Source organism: Oncorhynchus nerka, linkage group LG18 (assembly GCF_034236695.1).
Source record: "Oncorhynchus nerka isolate Pitt River linkage group LG18, Oner_Uvic_2.0, whole genome shotgun sequence".
In the NCBI taxonomy this organism is placed as follows: Eukaryota; Metazoa; Chordata; class Actinopteri; order Salmoniformes; family Salmonidae; genus Oncorhynchus; species Oncorhynchus nerka.
In genome coordinates this window covers 201,551-219,050 of record NC_088413.1, presented here as the reverse complement: position 1 = coordinate 219,050, position 17,500 = coordinate 201,551, and the positions used below count along the sequence as shown (strand labels likewise).

The following is a 17,500-nucleotide window of genomic DNA, read 5'->3' as shown; positions in this document are numbered from 1 at the left end:
GAACGGAGAGGGGGTCCTAGAACGGAGAGGGGGGTCCTAGAACGGAGAGGGGGGTCCTAGAACGGAGAGGGGGGGTCCTAGAACGGAGAGGGGGGTCCTAGAACGGAGAGGGGGATTCTAGAACGGAGAGAGGGGTCCTAGAACGGAGAGAGGGGTCCTAGAACGGAGAGAGGGGTACTAGAACGGAGAGAGGGGTACTAGAACGTCTGGTGTCAGTGTCTGGTACAGCAACAAACAGTCAGGGTATTTATCAGCTGGTCTGGAGTCAGTGTCACTCACCATGGTAACTAACAGTAGGGTCAACACTCAGCATGGTAACTAACAGTAGGGCCAACACTCACCATGGTAACTAACAGTAGGGCCAACACTCACCATGGTAACTAACAGTAGGGCCAACAGAGACAGGTCAACACTCACCATGGTAACCAACAGTAGGGCCAACACTCACCATGGTAACCAACAGTAGGGCCAACACTCACCATGGTAACCAACAGTAGGGTCAACACTCACCATGGTGACTAACAGTAGGGCCAACACTCACCATGGTAACCAACAGTAGGGTCAACACTCACCATGGTAACTAACAGTAGGGTCAACACTCACCATGGTAACCAACAGTAGGGTCAACACTCACCATGGTAACCAACAGTAGGGTCAACACTCACCATGGTAACTAACAGTAGGGTCAACACTCACCATGGTAACCAACAGTAGGGTCAACACTCACCATGGTAACCAACAGTAGGGTCAACACTCACCATGGTAACCAACAGTAGGGGTCAACACTCACCATGGTTACCAACAGTAGGGTCAACACTCACCATGGTAATCAACAGTAGGGTCAACACTCACCATGGTAACCAACAGTAGGGCCCAACACTCACCATGGTAACTCCCTTGATCATGTTCTGGACGTGACTGCAGATGGTTCTGACTGTGGCCAGCTCCTTCCTGTTGCCCCACTCACCATGGTAACTAACAGTAGGGCCCAACACTCACCATGGTAACTAACAGTAGGGTCAACACTCACCATGGTAACCAACAGTAGGGCCCAACACTCACCATGGTAACTAACAGTAGGGCCAACCTTGATCATGTTCTGGACGTCAACTGCAGATGGTTCTGACTGTGGCCAGCTCCTTCCTGTTGCCCCACTCACCATGGTAACCAACAGTAGGCCCAACACTCACCATGGTAACCAACAGAGGGCCCAACACTCACCATGGTAACTCCCTTGATCATGTTCTGGACGTGACTGCAGATGGTTCTGACTGTGGCCAGCTCCTTCCTGTTGCCCCACTCACCATGGTAACTAACAGTAGGGCCCAACACTCACCATGGTAACTAACAGTAGGGTCAACACTCACCATGGTAACCAACAGTAGGGCCCAACACTCACCATGGTAACTCCCTTGATCATGTTCTGGACGTGACTGCAGATGGTTCTGACTGTGGCCAGCTCCTTCCTGTTGCCCCACTCACCATGGTAACCAACAGTAGGCCCAACACTCACCATGGTAACCAACAGAGACAGGTCAACACTCACCATGGTAACTCCCTTGATCATGTTCTGAACGTGACTGCAGATGGTTCTGACTGTGGCCAGCTCCTTCCTGTTGCCCCACTCACCATGGTAACCAACAGTAGGGCCCAACACTCACCATGGTAACCAACAGTAGGGCCCAACACTCACCATGGTGACTCCCTTGATCATGTTCTGAACGTGACTGCAGATGGTTCTGACTGTGGCCAGCTCCTTCCTGTTGCCCCACTCACCATGGTAACCAACAGTAGGCCCAACACTCACCATGGTAACCAACAGAGACAGGTCAACACTCACCATGGTAACTCCCTTGATCATGTTCTGAACGTGACTGCAGATGGTTCTGACTGTGGCCAGCTCCTTCCTGTTGCCCCACTCACCATGGTAACCAACAGTAGGGCCCAACACTCACCATGGTAACTCCCTTGATCATGTTCTGCACGTGACTGCAGATGGTTCTGACTGTGGCCAGCTCCTTCCTGCCCCACTCACCATGTAACCCCCACTCACCATGGTAACCAACAGTAGGGCCCAACACTCACCATGGTAACTAACAGTAGGGTCAACACTCACCATGGTAGGGCCCAACACTAACAACAGTAGGGTTAACACTCACCATGGTAACTAACAGTAGGGCCCAACACTCACCATGGTAACCAACAGTAGGGGCCCAACACTCACCATGGTAACTCCCTTGATCATGTTCTGAACGTGACTGCAGATGGTTCTGACTGTGGCCAGCTCCTTCCTGATGCCCCACTCACCATGGAACCAACAGTAGGGCCCAATGTCACCATGGTTCAACACTTAGGGCCCAACACTCACCATGGTAAGAAGGGGCTAGTGGTCAACACTCACCATGGTAACTCCCTTTGATCATGTTCTGAACGTGACTGCAGATGGTTCTGACTGTGGCCAGCTCCTTCCTGATGCCCCACTCACCATGGTAACCAACAGTAGGGCCCAACACTCACCATGGTAACCAACAGGGAGGTCAACACTCACCATGGTAACTCCCTTGATCATGTTCTGAACGTGACTGCAGATGGTTCTGACTGTGTCCAGCCCTTCCTGATTGCCCCACTCACCATGGTAACCAACAGTAGGCCCAACACCACCATGGAACCAACAGAGACAGGTCAACACTCACCATGGTAACTCCCTTGATCATGTTTGAACGTGACTGCAGATGGTTCTGACTGATGGCCAGCTCCTTCCTGTTGCCCCACTCACCATGGTAAAACAGTAGGGCCCAACACTCACCATGGTAATGATCATGTTCTGCAGACTCAGATGGTTCTGACTGTAACTGGAAGCTCCATCCTGTTGCCCCACTCACCATGGTAAAACAGTAGGGTCAACACTCACCATGGTGACTAACAGTAGGGTTAACACTCACCATGGTAACTAACAGTAGGGTCAACACTCACCATGGTAACTAACAGAGGGCCCAACACTCACCATGGTAACTCCCTTGATCATGTTCTGAACGTGACTGCAGATGGTTCAAAACTGTGGCCAGCTCCTTCCTGTGAGTGCCCCACCATTTATCCACACGCAGCTGGAACACAGAAGAGGAAGACTGTTCAGCACTTTGAGGTATCAGCTGATGTAAGAAGGGCTCTTTTTTTTTTATAAATACATGTGATTTACCAGCAGAACTATCAGTTAGTAACACCATTAAATTCAGTTTATTCCAGGAGAGAGAAAAAAGCAACGATCAGAAGAAGGTTCCCTTCTGTGTCCCCCACATGATTGGATCAGCCAACGTTACCAGGTTGGTAGCTAGCCAATGAGGTAACAGGACATGGGCCACGACGGTGAACACGCGAGTAAGTTTTAGAGGAGAGCCCACGACGTGGTTTATGAATGCATGATGGGAATTCACTATAGGAAGATTTAAAACGTTGAAAAACGAGGAGGTAATGTGTGTTGGCAGAATCAGGGGTTTTGTAACTTGAAGAGACATGTGTGCACCCTAAAAAAACACACAAAGCTCAGGAAACTGTTGCTTGTCGAAACAACTTGTGTTTTTTTTATTTTTACCTTTATTTAACCTCTTCAACCTATGGGTTTTTTATGTCATTATTGATAAAAAAACGTGCCCGTTTTAAGCGCAATATTTTGTCACGAAAAGATGCTCGACTATGCATATAATTGGCAGCTTTGGAAAGAAAACACTCTGACGTTTTCAAAACTGCAAAGATTTTATTTGAGTGCCCCAGAACTGATGCTACAGGCGAAACCAAGATGAAACATCAAACAGGAAATGAGCTTAATTTTTTGAAGCTCTGTTTTACAATCGTCTCCTTATATGGCTGTGAATGTGCCGTGAACGAGCTTGCGCTCTGCCGATTTACACCAAGATGTCTGCAGCATTGACGTATTTGTAGGCATATCATTGGAAGATTGGCCATAAGAGACTACATTTGCCAGGTGTCCCGCCCGGTGTCCTGTGTCGAAATTATTGCGTAATCTGTAGGTCCATGCGGGTTCCATTTCTTCAGAAGAGAAAGTCAACTGCCACGGAGGATTTTATCCAAGAACAAAAACACTTTGAGGATGGATTCTAAACATTCGGTTTGCCATGTTTCTGTGAAATTATGGAGTTAATTTGGAAAAAAAGTTTGCGTTTTTAATGACCTAATTTTTTTTTGTTCTTACCCAAACATGAAGAAAACGGAGCAATTTGTCAACACAAATAATATTTTTGTAAAAACTGAACATTTGCTATCTAACTGAGAGTCTCCTCATTGAAAACATCCTAAGTTCTTCAAAGGTAAATGATTTTATTTGAATGTTTTTCTGTTTTTTATGAAAATGTTGCTTGCTGAATGTCAGGCAAAATACTATGCTAGGCTATCAATAGTGTTACACAAATGCTTGTTTTTGCAATGGTTGACAAGCATATTTTGACAAAAATCTGAGATGACAGTGTTGTTAACAAAAAGACTTGATAGCTAGCATATTGATTTCATTTTCATCTCTGTTCTATAGACCCCCCAAAAAAAAACTCCTGGTCGCTCATACCTAACCCTATTTTGACAAGACTCCATTAACCCTTTCTATAGACAAGACTGAGTACCTAATCATTGTAGGGTAGAAGCCATCGACAAGTATTCTCTATAGACAAGACTCCATACCTAACCCTAACCCTTTCTATAGACAAGTCTCCATACCTAACCCTTTCTATAGACAAGTCTTCATACCTTTTTGTGCGTCTTCCCCAACAGGCTGAGTTCCAGGTTGATGTGGTTGAACTCCCTGCGGAGAACCCCCCGGGGTCCCTTGACGATGACAGTTCGTCCCTTCAGCCTCACCTCGACTGGGGGGGGCACGGCAGAGACAACAGGGGTTAGACACACACACACACACAACCAGTAACTAGCTAGACAATCTTAACCACGCCACTAGAATATATGGCATTAAAACCCAACTATAGTCAGGCTAAAATGCTGGATTGATGAAGACAGGCACCAGCAATGCCTCTTGAGGATGCCAGCCTGAGACAGACTACAGTAATTTAGCGGAATGGCATTAAGTTAGTGTAGTCCTTATCTGAGGGGCTGAACCAATAACTCACTAGGCAACATAGGTAAACATTTGACTCTATAGTCTGGTTAAAAAACAATTCCTTAAAATTAGTCTATTGATAAGATTCCACGGTTATCAACATGTTGGATGGTTCAGGAAATGAACAGCGGGTTTTAAGGAAGTAGTTAAAACTCACCACCGTCGGGGATATCCACAGTCTGGTTACTGAGAATGGTCTTCATTCTGGGGTTAGACAAAGAGTCAAGTTAGGTGGAGTTGACGATTACAATACATTATATTAACCAACTAACGTTACGGAGCGGACTGGGGATTTCAGGACGAGTTACTAAATTACTTTAGTTAACTAACGTTAGGTATCTCGCAACATCACGAGTGTGTGTGTGTTTACACGACTGTCATATTTAGGTAACTCGTTGTTGATAACGTCATACAAGACGTAACCCGGTACATCCAGTTGACTGTCCAAATGAAACCGTTAAGAGTAGTAAACGTTAATAAAAAGACGCAGAAGGAAACTAGTCAACTATAACAGACAGGCATGCAACTAACCAGTCAGATAGCGACTATAACAGACAGGCATGCAACTAACCAGTCAGATAGCGACTATAACAGACAGGCATGCAACTAACCAGTCAGATAGCGACTATAACAGACAGGCATGCAACTAACCAGTCAGATAGCGACTATAACAGACAGGCATGCAACTAACCAGTCAGATAGCGACTATAACAGACAGGCATGCAACTAACCAGTCAGATAGCGACTATAACAGACAGGCATGCAACTAACCAGTCAGATAGCGAGTCATGAACACTGTCCCCCCCTCCTCTCCATGGCAAACAACTTATATAACCTACACATGTTAATTAAAACGGTCTGGAACAATACGACCATGTACATAGAAGACAAACGTTATATGTTAGACACATTGAGCATTATTCACGTTGCCCTGGTTACTAAAAAGACGGATAGGCAGGCGACTGCGGCCTAGGATAGAGGGGTGGGTGGCAAAAACAAACTATATAGTTATAGCGACTGGTTTTGGGGGTGGAAATAACAAATGCGAAACGTCAATATACATATAGCAAATTCGTAAAGGTGAAAAATTACGCGTTTTAGATATCGAGGAACACAGATGGAGTTTGATTTTCAGCGATAGAAACGTTATCCACCATTTCTTACCTCGCCGGTAGTAGAGGAAAGGACGAAGGAAGGACGTCAGCACGCAATTGTAGTCTTCGTACGTGCTTACGCCATCACGGCGCTACGCGTTGATCAGACGTAACTAAACAATTGATGATGATGATGGATGCAAAATACTGCGATATATTGATAAATTATACGTCTTTGGTCCCCAGGGGGAGAAAAAAAAACGTCGCATTTAGAATAAATCTGGATATAAAAAGAATCGAGATCAATTGATTCATTAAGTAGCGGACGAAATGATTTATTCTTTTCTGAGTTTTATTTTAATACCAGGACTAAGTACTCGATCCCAGAGAAATGTTTTGTCAATGACAGACGCTAGCAAATGTTAGTTAAAGTCATGGCTTTGGTCAAACAAAGTTATTTTATTGCGGGTCGTTTCTCCAGCAACCACCGGTGGTTGAATCCCAAATGCAACCAACATGTAAGTATATCTACTTGACCAGATTGCTCCGATAATCACTGAAATGTCTCTCTTTGTTTTATACAATGTTTATACTAGCTAACTAAGTATGGCTAATGCTAACATAACTAGCTGATATAGATCCTCCTTGGCCGCTGGCCTCGGGTTACTGATTTAGCACAGGCATCATGTGTAGCTAGATAATATCCGGTCCGTGTGTAGGTGTACGCCGTCAGCGGACTGACCACAGCGGCCAGGTCATCCCAGACACCGAAGGACCGCAAGAAGGAGCTGTCGGATGACGGGCCCGACCTCCAGGACTTTATATCCGGGGAGCTGTCTGAGAAGAACAACTGGGAGGAGTACAGGGGTAACCTGAAGAGACAGAAGGGAGAGAGGTGGGGGGAATAGAGGTTCCTTTATATATATGTTGCTTCCTAAAACGGTACTCTATTCCCTATGTAGTGCACTACTTTCGACTCTGACCCCATGGGGCTCTGGTCAAGATTTTGGGAATAAGATGGAACGGGACCCCGACCCGTGTGTGTACCTAAACAATTTGTCTGCACTACCTATTCCCAATATACAGTTTATTTTAATGTAACCTTTTATTTAACTAGGCAAGTCAGTTAAGAACAATTTCGTGTTAACATTGACGGCCTCCTGCGGGGACCAGGGGGGCTGGGATTAAAATATAAAATAGGACAAAACACACATCACGAGACTACCTAGAGAGAGACCTAAGACAACACAGCATGGCAGCAACACAACATGGTAGCAGCCCAACATGACAACAACATGGTACATTATTGGGCCCAGACAACAGCACAATGGGCAAAGAAGGTAGAGACGACGACACATCACGTGAAGCAGCTACAACCGTCAGTAAAAGTGTCCAGTTTGAGTGTTTATTGGCAGCTGTTCAAGTCGTTAGCTGCAGCGAACTGAAAAGACGAGCTTAGCCTAGTAATTACCTCGTTAGCTCGCAAAGTCACTCAAACTAACATTATGTAATATGTAACCAATCAGCTCTCTGACAGCACAGTCATTATGTAATATGTAACCAATCAGCTCTCTGACAGCACAGTCATTATGTAACCAATCAGCTCTCTGACAGCACAGTCATTATGTAACCAATCAGCTCTCTGACAGCACAGTCATTATGTAACCAATCAGCTCTCTGACAGCACTATCATTATGTAACCAATCAGCTCTCTGACAGCACAGTCATTATGTAACCAATCAGCTCTCTGACAGCACAATCATTATGTAATATGTAACCAATCAGCTCTCTGACAGCACAATCATTATGTAACCAATCAGCTCTCTGACAGCACAGTCATTATGTAACCAATCAGCTCTCTGACAGCACAGTCATTATGTAACCAATCAGCTCTCTGACAGCACAGTCATTATGTAACCAATCAGCTCTCTGACAGCACAGTCATTATGTAACCAATCAGCTCTCTGACAGCACAGTCATTATGTAACCAATCAGCTCTCTGACAGCACAGTCATTATGTAATATGTAACCAATCAGCTCTCTGACAGCACAGTCATTATGTAATATGTAACCAATCAGCTCTCTGACAGCACAGTCATTATGTAACCAATCAGCTCTCTGACAGCACAGTCATTATTATGTAACCAATCAGCTCTCTGACAGCACAATCATTATGTAACCAATCAGCTCTCTGACAGCACAGTCATTATGTAACCAATCAGCTCTCTGACAGCACAATCATTCTGTCTGTGACTCTAATCAGCTCTCTGACAGTCTGTCATTACTGTCCAATCAGCTCTTCTGTCTGTGACTCACTGTCTGGTCTCTCTCTCTTCTGTCTGACTCTGACAGCACAGTCATTATGTAACCAATCTCTCTTCTGTCAGCACAATCATTATGTAACCAATCAGCTCTCTGACTGTCTGTGACTTACTGTAGGTCTCCTCTCTCTTCTGTCTGTGACTGTACTGTCTGGTCCAATCAGCTTCTGTCAGCACTCTCATTACTGTAACCATACAGTCTCCTCTCTCTTCTGTCTGTGACTCTACTGTCTGGTCTCCTCTCTCTTCTGTCTGTGACTGTACTGTCTGGTCTCCTCTCTCTTCTGTCTGTGACTCTACTGTCTGGTCTCCTCTCTCTTCTGTCTGTGACTGTACTGTCTGGTCTCCTCTCTCTTCTGTCTGTGACTCTACTGTCTGGTCTCCTCTCTCTCTTCTGTCTGTGACTGTGACTGTCTGGTCTCCTCTCTTCTGTCTGTGACTCTACTGTCTGGTCTCCTCTCTCTTCTGTCTGTGACTCTACTGTCTGGTCTCCTCTCTCTTCTGTCTGTGACTGTCTGGTCTCCTCTCTCTTCTGTCTGTGACTGTACTGTCTGGTCTCCTCTCTCTTCTGTCTGTGACTGCACTGCCTGGTCTCCTCTCTTCTGTCTGTGACTGTACTGTCTGGTCTCCTCTCTCTTCTGTCTGTGACTCTACTGTCTCCTCTCTCTTCTGTCTGTGACTGTACTGTCAGGTCTCCTCTCTCTTCTGTCTGTGACTGTCTGGTCTCCTCTCTCTTCTGTCTGTGACTGTCTGGTCTCCTCTCTTCTGTCTGTGACTGTACTGTCAGGTCTCCTCTCACCTTCTGTCTGTGACTGTCTGGCCTCCTCTCTTCTGTCTGTGACTCTACTGTCTGGTCTCCTCTCTCTTCTGTCTGTGACTGTACTGTCTGGTCTCCTCTCTCTTCTGTCTGTGACTGTACTGTCTGGTCTCCTCTCTCTTCTGTCTGTGACTCTACTGTCTCCTCTCTCTTCTGTCTGTGACTGTACTGTCAGGTCTCCTCTCTCTTCTGTCTGTGACTGTCTGGTCTCCTCTCTCTTCTGTCTGTGACTGTCTGGTCTCCTCTCTTCTGTCTGTGACTGTACTGTCAGGTCTCCTCTCACCTTCTGTCTGTGACTGTCTGGCCTCCTCTCTTCTGTCTGTGACTCTACTGTCTGGTCTCCTCTCTCTTCTGTCTGTGACTGTACTGTCTGGTCTCCTCTCTCTTCTGTCTGTGACTGTACTGTCTGGTCTCCTCTCTCTTCTGTCTGTGACTGTACTGTCTGGTCTCCTCTCTCTTCTGTCTGTGACTCTACTGTCTGGTCTCCTCTCTCTTCTGTCTGTGACTCTACTGTCTGGCCTCCTCTCTCTTCTGTCTGTGACTCTACTGTCTGGTCTCCTCTCTCTTCTGTCTGTGACTGTACTGTCTGGTCTCCTCTCTCTTCTGTCTGTGACTGTACTGTCTGGTCTCCTCTCTCTTCTGTCTGTGACTGTACTGTCTGGTCTCCTCTCTTCTGTCTGTGACTGTACTGTCTGGTCTCCTCTCTCTTCTGTCTGTGACTCTACTGTCTGGTCTCCTCTCTCTTCTGTCTGTGACTGTACTGTCTGGTCTCCTCTCTCTTCTGTCTGTGACTGTACTGTCAGGCCTCCTCTCTCTTCTGTCTGTGACTGTACTGTCTGGTCTCCTCTCTCTTCTGTCTGTGACTGTACTGTCTGGTCTCCTCTCTCTTCTGTCTGTGACTGTACTGTCTGGTCTCCTCTCTCTTCTGTCTGTGACTGTACTGTCTGGTCTCCTCTCTTCTGTCTGTGACTGTACTGTCTGGTCTCCTCTCTCTTCTGTCTGTGACTGTACTGTCTGGTCTCCTCTCTCTTCTGTCTGTGACTGTACTGTCTGGTCTCCTCTCTCTTCTGTCTGTGACTGTACTGTCTGGTCTCCTCTCTCTTCTGTCTGTGACTGTACTGTCTGGTCTCCTCTCTCTTCTGTCTGTGACTGTCTGGTCTCCTCTCTCTTCTGTCTGTGACTGTCTGGTCTCCTCTCTTCTGTCTGTGACTGTACTGTCAGGTCTCCTCTCTCTTCTGTCTGTGACTGACTGTCTGGCCTCTCTCTTCTGTCTGTGACTGTACTGTCTGGTCTCCTCTCTCTTCTGTCTGTGACTGTCTGGTCTCCTCTCTCTTCTTGACTGACTGTCTGGTCTCTCTCTCTTCTGTCTGTGACTGTACTGTCAGGTCTCCTCTCACCTTCTGTCTGTGACTGTCTGGTCTGGTCTCCTCTCTCTTCTGTCTGTGACTGTACTGTCTGGTCTCCTCTCTTCTGTCTGTGACTGTACTGTCTGGTCTCCTCTCTCTTCTGTCTGTGACTCTACTGTCTGGTCTCCTCTCTCTTCTGTCTGTGACTCTACTGTCTGGTCTCCTCTCTCTTCTGTCTGTGACTCTACTGTCTGGTCTCCTCTCTCTTCTGTCTGTGACTGTACTGTCTGGTCTCCTCTCTCTTCTGTCTGTGACTGTACTGTCTGGTCTCCTCTCTCTTCTGTCTGTGACTGTACTGTCTGGTCTCCTCTCTTCTGTCTGTGACTGTACTGTCTGGTCTCCTCTCTCTTCTGTCTGTGACTCTACTGTCTGGTCTCCTCTCTCTTCTGTCTGTGACTGTACTGTCTGGTCTCCTCTCTCTTCTGTCTGTGACTGTACTGTCAGGTCTCCTCTCTCTTCTGTCTGTGACTGTCTGGTCTCCTCTCTCTTCTGTCTGTGACTGTACTGTCAGGCCTCCTCTCTCTTCTGTCTGTGACTGTACTGTCTGGTCTCCTCTCTCTTCTGTCTGTGACTGTACTGTCTGGTCTCCTCTCTCTTCTGTCTGTGACTGTACTGTCTGGTCTCCTCTCTCTTCTGTCTGTGACTGTACTGTCTGGTCTCCTCTCTCTTCTGTCTGTGACTGTACTGTCTGGTCTCCTCTCTTCTGTCTGTGACTGTACTGTCTGGTCTCCTCTCTCTTCTGTCTGTGACTCTACTGTCTCCTCTCTCTTCTGTCTGTGACTGTACTGTGAGGTCTCCTCTCTCTTCTGTCTGTGACTGTACTGTCAGGTCTCCTCTCTCTTCTGTCTGTGACTGTCTGGTCTCCTCTCTCTTCTGTCTGTGACTCTACTGTCTCCTCTCTCTTCTGTCTGTGACTGTACTGTCAGGTCTCCTCTCTCTTCTGTCTGTGACTGTACTGTCAGGTCTCCTCTCTCTTCTGTCTGTGACTGTCTGGTCTCCTCTCTCTTGTGACTGTCTGGTCTCCTCTCTTCTGTCTGTGACTGTACTGTCAGGTCTCCTCTCTCTTCTGTCTGTGACTGTACTGTCTGGTCTCCTCTCTCTTCTGTCTGTGACTCTACTGTCTGGTCTCCTCTCTCTTCTGTCTGTGACTCTACTGTCTGGTCTCCTCTCTCTTCTGTCTGTGACTCTACTGTCTGGTCTCCTCTCTCTTCTGTCTGTGACTCTACTGTCTGGTCTCCTCTCTCTTCTGTCTGTGACTCTACTGTCTGGTCTCCTCTCTCTTCTGTCTGTGACTGTACTGTCTGGTCTCCTCTCTCTTCTGTCTGTGACTGCACTGCCTGGTCTCCTCTCTTCTGTCTGTGACTGTACTGTCTGGTCTCCTCTCTCTTCTGTCTGTGACTCTACTGTCTCCTCTCTCTTCTGTCTGTGACTGTACTGTCTGGTCTCCTCTCTCTTCTGTCTGTGACTGTCTGGTCTCCTCTCTCTTCTGTCTGTGACTGTCTGGTCTCCTCTCTTCTGTCTGTGACTGTACTGTCAGGTCTCCTCTCACCTTCTGTCTGTGACTGTCTGGCCTCCTCTCTTCTGTCTGTGACTCTACTGTCTGGTCTCCTCTCATCTTCTGTCTGTGACTGTACTGTCAGGTCTCCTCTCTTCTGTCTGTGACTGTACTGTCTGGTCTCCTCTCTCTTCTGTCTGTGACTGTACTGTCTGGTCTCCTCTCTCTTCTGTCTGTGACTGTACTGTCTGGTCTCCTCTCTCTTCTGTCTGTGACTGTACTGTCTGGTCTCCTCTCTTCTGTCTGTGACTCTACTGTCTGGTCTCCTCTCTCTTCTGTCTGTGACTCTACTGTCTGGTCTCCTCTCTCTTCTGTCTGTGACTCTACTGTCTGGTCTCCTCTCTCTTCTGTCTGTGACTCTACTGTCTGGTCTCCTCTCTCTTCTGTCTGTGACTCTACTGTCTGGTCTCCTCTCTCTTCTGTCTGTGACTCTACTGTCTGGTCTCCTCTCTCTTCTGTCTGTGACTCTACTGTCTGGTCTCCTCTCTCTTCTGTCTGTGACTGTACTGTCTGGTCTCCTCTCTCTTCTGTCTGTGACTGCACTGCCTGGTCTCCTCTCTTCTGTCTGTGACTGTACTGTCTGGTCTCCTCTCTCTTCTGTCTGTGACTCTACTGTCTCCTCTCTCTTCTGTCTGTGACTGTACTGTCAGGTCTCCTCTCTCTTCTGTCTGTGACTGTCTGGTCTCCTCTCTCTTCTGTCTGTGACTGTCTGGTCTCCTCTCTTCTGTCTGTGACTCTACTGTCTGGTCTCCTCTCTCTTCTGTCTGTGACTGTACTGTCTGGTCTCCTCTCTCTTCTGTCTGTGACTGTACTGTCTGGTCTCCTCTCTCTTCTGTCTGTGACTCTACTGTCTCCTCTCTCTTCTGTCTGTGACTGTACTGTCAGGTCTCCTCTCTCTTCTGTCTGTGACTGTCTGGTCTCCTCTCTCTTCGGTCTGTGACTCTACTGTCTCCTCTCTCTTCTGTCTGTGACTGTACTGTCAGGTCTCCTCTCACCTTCTGTCTGTGACTGTCTGGTCTCCTCTCTCTTCTGTCTGTGACTCTACTGTCTGGTCTCCTCTCTCTTCTGTCTGTGACTCTACTGTCTGGTCTCCTCTCTCTTCTGTCTGTGACTCTACTGTCTGGTCTCCTCTCTCTTCTGTCTGTGACTCTACTGTCTGGTCTCCTCTCTCTTCTGTCTGTGACTGTACTGTCTGGTCTCCTCTCTCTTCTGTCTGTGACTGCACTGCCTGGTCTCCTCTCTTCTGTCTGTGACTGTACTGTCTGGTCTCCTCTCTCTTCTGTCTGTGACTCTACTGTCTCCTCTCTCTTCTGTCTGTGACTGTACTGTCAGGTCTCCTCTCTCTTCTGTCTGTGACTGTACTGTCAGGTCTCCTCTCTCTTCTGTCTGTGACTGTCTGGCCTCCTCTCTTCTGTCTGTGACTACTGTCTGGTCTCCTCTCTCTTCTGTCTGTGACTGTACTGTCTGGTCTCCTCTCTCTTCTGTCTGTGACTCTACTGTCTGGTCTCCTCTCTCTTCTGTCTGTGACTCTACTGTCTCCTCTCTCTTCTGTCTGTGACTGTACTGTCAGGTCTCCTCTCTCTTCTGTCTGTGACTGTCTGGTCTCCTCTCTCTTCTGTCTGTGACTCTACTGTCTCCTCTCTCTTCTGTCTGTGACTGTACTGTCAGGTCTCCTCTCACCTTCTGTCTGTGACTGTCTGGCCTCCTCTCTTCTGTCTGTGACTCTACTGTCTGGTCTCCTCTCTCTTCTGTCTGTGACTGTACTGTCTGGTCTCCTCTCTCTTCTGTCTGTGACTGTACTGTCTGGTCTCCTCTCTCTTCTGTCTGTGACTGTACTGTCAGGCCTCCTTCAATACCTTGAACTCACTGACCAGTGAAGAGTCATTTCAGAGAGAGTAGATTGAACACAGGGTTGTAAAATGATCCCAACATTCCTAGGTTTCCCAGAAATCTTGGTTGGAGGACTCCAGATGTCCTGCTCATCTCCTCCTGTTTCCAGGAATCTTCCAAGTGGGATTTCTATAAAACCTGGGAATTTTAGGGAAAGCTTCTAGAATGTTGCAACTCTAAACTCAACTCTAAAGCCCCGCCTTATCTCAGCTCGCTGGTCACCATAGCAGCACCCACCCGTAGCACGCGGTCCAGCAGGTATATCTCACTGGTCACCATAGCAGCACCCACCCGTAGCACGCGCTCCAGCAGGTATATCTCACTGATCACTCCCCAAAGCCAATTCCTCCTTTGGCCGCCTTTCCTTCCAGTTCTCTGCTGCCGATGACTGTCACAAACTGCAAAAATCACTGAAGCCGGAGACTCATATCTCCCTCACTAGCTTTAAGCACCAGCTGTCAGAGCAGCTCACAGATCACTGCACCTGTACATAGCCCATCTATAAATAGCCCATTTAACTACCTCATCCCCACACTGTATTTATTTATCTTGCTCCTTTCCACCCCAGTATCTCTACTTGCACATCTACCATTCCAGTGTTTAATTGCTATATTGTAATCACTTCACCACCATGGCCTATTTATTGCCTTACCTCCCTAATCTTACTACATTTGCACTCATTGTATATAGAGTTTATTTTTATTTTATTTTACCTTTATTTTACTAGGCAAGTCAGTTAAGAACAAATTCTTATTTTCAATGACGGCCTAGGAACAGTGGGGTTAACTGCCTGTTCAGGGGCAGAACGACAGATTTTGTACCTTGTCAGCTCGGGGGTTTTGAACTTGCACCCTTTCGGTTACTAGTCCAACGCTCTAACCACTAGGCTACCCTGCCGCCTCTACACTCTAACCACTAGGCTACCCTGCCGCCTCTACACTCTAACCACTAGGCTACCCTGCCGCCTCTACACTCTAACCACTAGGCTACCCTGCCACCTCTACACTCTAACCACTAGGCTACCCTGCCACCTCTACACTCTAACCACTAGGCTACCCTGCCGCCTCTACACTCTAACCACTAGGCTACCTGCCTCCTCTACACTCTAACCACTAGACTACCTGCCACCTCTACACTCTAACCACTAGGCTACCCTGCCGCCTCTACACTCTAACCACTAGGCTACCCTGCCGCCTCTACACTCTAACCACTAGGCTACCCTGCCTCCTCTACACTCTAACCACTAGGCTACCCTGCCGCCTCTACACTCTAACCACTAGGCTACCCTGCCGCCTCTACACTCTAACCACTAGGCTACCCTGCCGCCTCTACACTCTAACCACTAGGCTACCTGCCTCCTCTACACTCTAACCACTAGGCTACCCTGCCTCCTCTACACTCTAACCACTAGGCTACCCTGCCTCCTCTACACTCTAACCACTAGGCTACCCTGCCTCCTCTACACTCTAACCACTAGGCTACCCTGCCGCCTCTACACTCTAACCACTAGGCTACCCTGCCACCTCTACACTCTAACCACTAGGCTACCCTGCCGCCTCTACACTCTAACCACTAGACTACCTGCCTCCTCTACACTCTAACCACTAGACTACCCTGCCACCTCTACACTCTAACCACTAGGCTACCCTGCCACCTCTACACTCTAACCACTAGGCTACCCTGCCTCCTCTACACTCTAACCACTAGGCTACCCTGCCTCCTCTACACTCTAACCACTAGACTACCTACCTCCTCTACACTCTAACCACTAGACTACCTGCCTCCTCTACACTCTAACCACTAGACTACCCTGCCTCCTCTACACTCTAACCACTAGGCTACCTACCTCCTCTACACTCTAACCACTAGACTACCCTGCCTCCTCTACACTCTAACCACTAGGCTACCCTGCCGCCTCTACACTCTAACCACTAGGCTACCCTACCTCCTCTACACTCTAACCACTAGGCTACCCTACCTCCTCTACACTCTAACCACTAGGCTACCCTGCCGCCTCTACACTCTAACCACTAGACTACCCTGCCACCTCTACACTCTAACCACTAGGCTACCCCCCTCTACACTCTAACCACTAGGCTACCCTACCTCCTCTACACTCTAACCACTAGGCTACCCTACCTCCTCTACACTCTAACCACTAGGCTACCTGCCGCCTCTACACTCTAACCACTAGGCTACCCTGCCGCCTCTACACTCTAACCACTAGACTACCTGCCTCCTCTACACTCTAACCACTAGACTACCTACCTCCTCTACACTCTAACCACTAGGCTACCTACCTCCTCTACACTCTAACCACTAGACTACCTACCTCCTCTACACTCTAACCACTAGACTACCTGCCTCCTCTACACTCTAACCACTAGACTACCTGCCTCCTCTACACTCTAACCACTAGACTACCCTGCCTCCTCTACACTCTAACCACTAGGCTACCTGCCTCCTCTACACTCTAACCACTAGACTACCTACCTCCTCTACACTCTAACCACTAGGCTACCTGCCTCCTCTACACTCTAACCACTAGGCTACCTGCCTCCTCTACACTCTAACCACTAGGCTACCTACCTCCTCTACACTCTAACCACTAGACTACCCTGCCTCCTCTACACTCTAACCACTAGGCTACCCTGCCTCCTCTACACTCTAACCACTAGGCTACCCTACCTCCTCTACACTCTAACCACTAGGCTACCCTACCTCCTCTACACTCTAACCACTAGGCTACCCTGCCGCCTCTACACTCTAACCACTAGACTACCCTGCCACCTCTACACTCTAACCACTAGGCTACCCTGCCGTCTCTACACTCTAACCACTAGGCTACCCTACCTCCTCTACACTCTAACCACTAGGCTACCCTACCTCCTCTACACTCTAACCACTAGGCTACCTGCCTCCTCTACACTCTAACCACTAGGCTACCCTGCCACCTCTACACTCTAACCACTAGGCTACCCTACCTCCTCTACACTCTAACCACTAGACTACCCTACCTCCTCTACACTCTAACCACTAGGCTACCTGCCTCTCTACACTCTAACCACTAGGCTACCCTGCCGCCTCTACACTCTAACCACTAGACTACCTGCCTCCTCTACACTCTAACCACTAGACTACCTACCTCCTCTACACTCTAACCACTAGGCTACCTACCTCCTCTACACTCTAACCACTAGGCTACCCTACCTCCTCTACACTCTAACCACTAGGCTACCCTGCCTCCTCTACACTCTAACCACTAGACTACCTGCCTCCTCTACACTCTAACCACTAGACT

The 17,500-nt window shown here is 48.0% G+C and overlaps 2 protein-coding genes across 2 annotated transcripts in view; one reads left to right on the top strand and one right to left on the bottom strand.

Moving 5' to 3' along the window:
- LOC135561662 (large ribosomal subunit protein uL6) overlaps positions 1-6,312 on the bottom strand; it is a 12,850-nt gene extending 6,538 nt beyond the window's left edge. Inside the window, exons 1-5 of the mRNA XM_065003395.1 lie at positions 6,281-6,312; positions 5,274-5,320; positions 4,753-4,868; positions 3,088-3,104; positions 1,694-1,772 (exon numbers count right to left, since the gene is read on the bottom strand). Of these exons, the coding sequence (XP_064859467.1) occupies positions 1,694-1,772; positions 3,088-3,104; positions 4,753-4,868; positions 5,274-5,319 (258 nt within the window). The 5' untranslated portion in view covers position 5,320; positions 6,281-6,312. The remainder of the gene's footprint in view (positions 1-1,693; positions 1,773-3,087; positions 3,105-4,752; positions 4,869-5,273; positions 5,321-6,280) is intronic.
- A 77-nt stretch (positions 6,313-6,389) lies between these two features.
- Positions 6,390-17,500, top strand: part of LOC135561951 (lipoyl synthase, mitochondrial-like) — a 37,092-nt gene continuing 25,981 nt past the window's right edge. The window contains exons 1-2 of the mRNA XM_065004482.1: positions 6,390-6,728; positions 6,930-7,105. Coding sequence (XP_064860554.1) covers positions 6,630-6,728; positions 6,930-7,105 — 275 coding nt within the window. The 5' untranslated portion in view covers positions 6,390-6,629. The remainder of the gene's footprint in view (positions 6,729-6,929; positions 7,106-17,500) is intronic.